Raw genomic sequence first — 4,197 nt, 5'->3', positions numbered from 1 at the left:
CAGGAACGCAGGGGATTTCCTGCAGGTTGGTGTTGTTCTCCAGAACTTTAACTCTCTAGAGGCAGATTCACTGTTTGCACAGATGCTTTAAATGCCAAGTTTCATGAATCTTCAGGTGTAAGGTCTGGGCTGTTGACTTCCAGAAGGCCATCAGCAGCTGGTGGAAGGCTCTGCTCAGGTTTCCCTTGTGATCTGCCAGAGGCAGAGTAGGGTGATAAATGCAAACCAAGCAACTGCCAAGGTTAGCCAAAATGTTTTCCAGATGGAGTTAACTCCTTGGGTTTTAGCACAGAACAGGAGATGCACAGTACACATGCTCCAAGAGCTGCATGCAATTACAAATTAGTGCATAAAAGGGGGATCTTGTGCTCCAAATCTTAACTCTTACTTCAGTGAGTGGATTTAAATTGTCACGTGTTGCTTCTCTTCAGTCAGTCAGTTTGAGAATGTATTTGTGCAGCAGTGTTTTATTTGCTCTTCAGGCAGACGTGGTATGTTTGGTCTTCACATTTTCCTCTTTGCTGCTTACTAAAAAGTTCCCTGAAACCAGGAACAATTTAATATCACATACTCACATTTCTTTAAGACAACTTGCTGCTGCAAGGCACTTGGAGTGAGTCTCCCCTCTGAGGTTATCACTGGGCAGTGTGGTGGGCTGTGTTGGGCATCTTTTTTGGCTTGTGCAATGTGGCAATTTGCCAATTTAATTACATGGGAAAGAAAAAACCCTAGTGTTTTATGAACTGCTGCATTTCTGTGTGTGAAGGCTGACATATGCCAGACCATGGGGAAGGGAAGGTTCTTATGCCTTGCAACTTGTATCATCCCTTTTTTCTCCCCCACTCCAAGGCAAATATCTTGACCAATGCCCAAATTACCCAAGTGAACCAACATGTGAAGGAGCTCCTGGCTGTGATTCGTCCCAATGCAGTGGCCCTGGTGGACTCCTTTGACTTCCATGACACTCACCTTGGCTCTGTGCTCGGCCGATACGACGGCAACGTCTATGAGAACATGTTTGAGTGGGCAAAGAAGTCCCCTCTGAACAAAACACAGGTGAGGAAACCTCATTTTTTCCTCTTCTCTTCTTCCTCACATATGCCCAGAGAAATAACTCTATTTAGGGTTGTTAATTATGCTTCAGTGATCTCAGCAGGCCATTGATGAAGGAGGGAGAAGAGTCATTAGTAGTAATGGACCAAAACCAACAACCTACTTTCAGCTTGCTGTTGTTAGTTACTCTCCCACATGAGCCTTACGTGCATCCCTGTGGGACACTTTGGAGCTTCTCAGTTGAGGGGGGAAATGATACAACTCCTTAGCGAAACAGCTCTGTCATCTCATTGAATTGTAAAGCAGTTATCACTTGCTGTTGATTGTGCTTACTGAGCGTAGCTGTGGAAGCCTTACCTGTTTTCTGGCAAATCCTCCAGTGTTCAGGCAATAGCAGTGAGTGGAGATGAAAACACACATTGCTTCCCTGTAGTACTTAGGTGTCAGGTGTTGCTTGTCTGCTCTGTCAGCTGCAGCTGAGCTGAAATAAACTGAACTGGGGTCAGTGTCCCAGTTCCATCAAACAATCCAGAATGCTAAATCCTGTCTCATGGTGCCTTTATTTGGTTGGGGCAGACTATATCTCCTACGATGAGCTGCCAGAGACTGCAGGTAGAGTTAAATCCCACCACAACTTGCTCAGTGTTGTGTACTTCTGAAGTCAGTGGGGCTTAGGAGCTTCATTACAGTCCCCTTAGGAGACCTCTGCCAGTGTCCTTTTTAGTTCAAATGCCAAATAATTTTATGGCTATAAGATATCTTGCTCTCTTTTCTCAGAAGAAAGGTAGTGGGAAGACTGTTTTTTATATCCTCATGCTTTGTGTCATGTAAACACTCAAACATAGGAGTTATGTGGCTGTTCTTAAATCCCCAAAGTGCCTCTGGTTCAAATTTCCTTGGTATACCAACACACTGCAAGGTGTGAGGAGCTCAAACTGCTTCAAAGATCAGACCTGACCTTGTGACCACTGTCTTGTCCTCTTACAGGTTCATGAATCCTTCCACAAACACCTGAAGCCGATGCAAGCCAAGCTGTGAAGCCTGCAGGGTTTTTGTACATGCACTCTTGTCCTGCCCTGAGAACTGGGTGTTTGCATCCTTCCTTCAGGCACCCGAATCAAACCTTTCAAATCCTGTAGCTGTAGGACAGTGAATAATTTGTAGCCTTTCTTTCCACTTTTATAAATGGAGGAGGTGTTTGGGGAGAGTGCATAGAGGTTGATGCCTGTTTTTAAAGTGCAATTATAATGGTGAAATTAACCTTTAACAATCTGGGAAAGCTTTATGGATTTATACAAGGATTGCTTTTGTGAAGCTGCTAACTAGAGAGACTCCTGTCAGCTGGAAAGGTAGCAGGACTTTACTACAAAGTAGTTAACAGCCCTCAGGCAGTAGCTTCTGATGAGCAGTTTGTCCTCCCCCAGAAAAGCATCAATGTCTTGATTTTTATTTTTTTTAATTATTTTTGAGATTAGCACCACCTCTCTCCTTGTTTGGCAAATCCTTGTGCTGTCTGAAGCCTCCTGCATAGCTTTGTGCACATGAATCTGCATGTGGCACCATTTTCCTGATGGGAAGTAAATGCCCATCCTTCTCTGGAGCTCTGCTTCATTCACCTTTCCAGGAGAAATCTTTGTGTTTTCCAGTACATCCTTTGTTTTCCAGTACATCCTTCCTTCACTGCCCTGCAGAAACTCCTTTTGCCTGTGTGCCATGTCCACTGGCACTTACTCTTGGTTAGTAGGAAGTCAAAGGAGAACATAGTGATGCTGCTCTGAGGAAAAACCAACTAGTAGTAACCACCTGGGTGCTGATAACAGATGTTCTGCCCCTCTTGTCACTGTTAGTATTTTCTAGCACTATCTCAAAGCACTTTACAAATGTTACTTGTGTTGATTGGGTGTGAGAAACCACATGGAGTGGTAAAAACTGCTGATTTGACCTGGAATGAATGCAGTATTGGAGGGCAGCAATCAGTTGACCAAAGTCCTCAGGTCTTCAGATTGTTCTGGGATGTTGTCCTGGTTTTCTTATCAAGAACATGACAATCCCAAGTGAAGTGTCCATGGTTTTGGGTTTTTTTTCCTACCCATGCATTTCCAAGGAGCTTTCTCTGATTTGCTTAGTTTTGGTTTTACATTGACTTGGGCCTTGCATGGTGCTGTCTGATTAGAGAACCTCCTGCTGCCCAGTGAAACCAGTGCAACTGCCACTAAACAAAACCATTGCTGCTTACCCACACCCATAACTCTGTCCAGTGACCATAAAACATCTCTTCACACCACATAAGGGCAACTTTGAGCTTAAAATGGCAAAAAGCTTCATCACAAACCCAAATCCTGCAGTTTTGAGGCCACACTTGAGAAGCTGCTTCTCTGCAGCTTTGGTGTCTATTAGTCTCTAATTTTGGATCAGTTTTCATGGATGAGTTTTTCCCAGCACTAACCATGATCAGACACAGTGTTTGGCTCCATGTGCAGTAGCTGAACAGAAAGAAATGTTTAATTTTAAATAAAATAATCAAACTTGCCTTTTGGCTGCTGAGTGTTTTGGGTCCCATGCTGTCCAGGATGCCAGAGGAGGCTGAGGGCTCTGCCTTCCATGTGTCCAGGGGAGTCCTGGGGAGGGAGGAGGGAGGAGCAGGTTAAAAAGATGCTAAAGAGAACAGTACTAGCTATGTACAGATCTAATAAATTCCAAATGTGTTTTCAGACAAAATGTCTTTCTTTTCATGGACTGCCTTTGGTGGATCTTGTGTAAAGGAATGGGGGAAGTAGAATGAAGTAGAAGAACCTTAAATTGGTTGGATTTTGTTGGGTTTACATAGTTCAGCCTCTCTGGCTTTGCTCTGCAGTGTTGTAGGGCAGCCAGGCCAGTCCCACAGTGATCCCAGCCCTGTCCCACAGCATTCCCAGCCTCTCCTGCTGCTTACAGGAGGGCAGAGCTGGCTGTGGCAGTGGCTTGGTGTTACTGTGGCTCATAAACCAGCAAAAGCTGTGCCAGTGTCTCACCACCCTCACAGGGAAAACTTCCTAAAATCTAGCCTCAATTTCTCCTCCTTCAATTTGCACCCATTGCCCCTTGTCCTGTCACTGCAGTTCCTAACACAGAGTCCCTCTCTGGCTTCCCTGTAGCCCCGTCAGC

General features: G+C 44.8%; 1 protein-coding gene across 1 annotated transcript in view; it reads left to right on the top strand.

The window, feature by feature from the left end:
- The window catches only part of ACOX1 (acyl-CoA oxidase 1, palmitoyl), a gene marked incomplete at its 5' end in the record, with an annotated part of 19,687 nt that extends 17,023 nt beyond the window's left edge, over positions 1–2,664 (top strand). Inside the window, 3 exon segments of the mRNA XM_009081232.1 lie at positions 1–25; positions 850–1,056; positions 2,041–2,664. The exon segment at positions 1–25 is cut by the window's left edge and continues 12 nt beyond it. Coding sequence (XP_009079480.1) covers positions 1–25; positions 850–1,056; positions 2,041–2,091 — 283 coding nt within the window.
- Between the last annotated feature and the right edge of the window lie 1,533 nt (positions 2,665–4,197).

This window comes from Acanthisitta chloris, unplaced genomic scaffold (genome assembly GCF_000695815.1).
Source record: "Acanthisitta chloris isolate BGI_N310 unplaced genomic scaffold, ASM69581v1 scaffold19168, whole genome shotgun sequence".
NCBI lineage: Eukaryota > Metazoa > Chordata > Aves > Passeriformes > Acanthisittidae > Acanthisitta > Acanthisitta chloris.
Note: the sequence above shows the minus strand (reverse complement) of the source record. Positions and strands in the feature narration are given on the sequence as shown.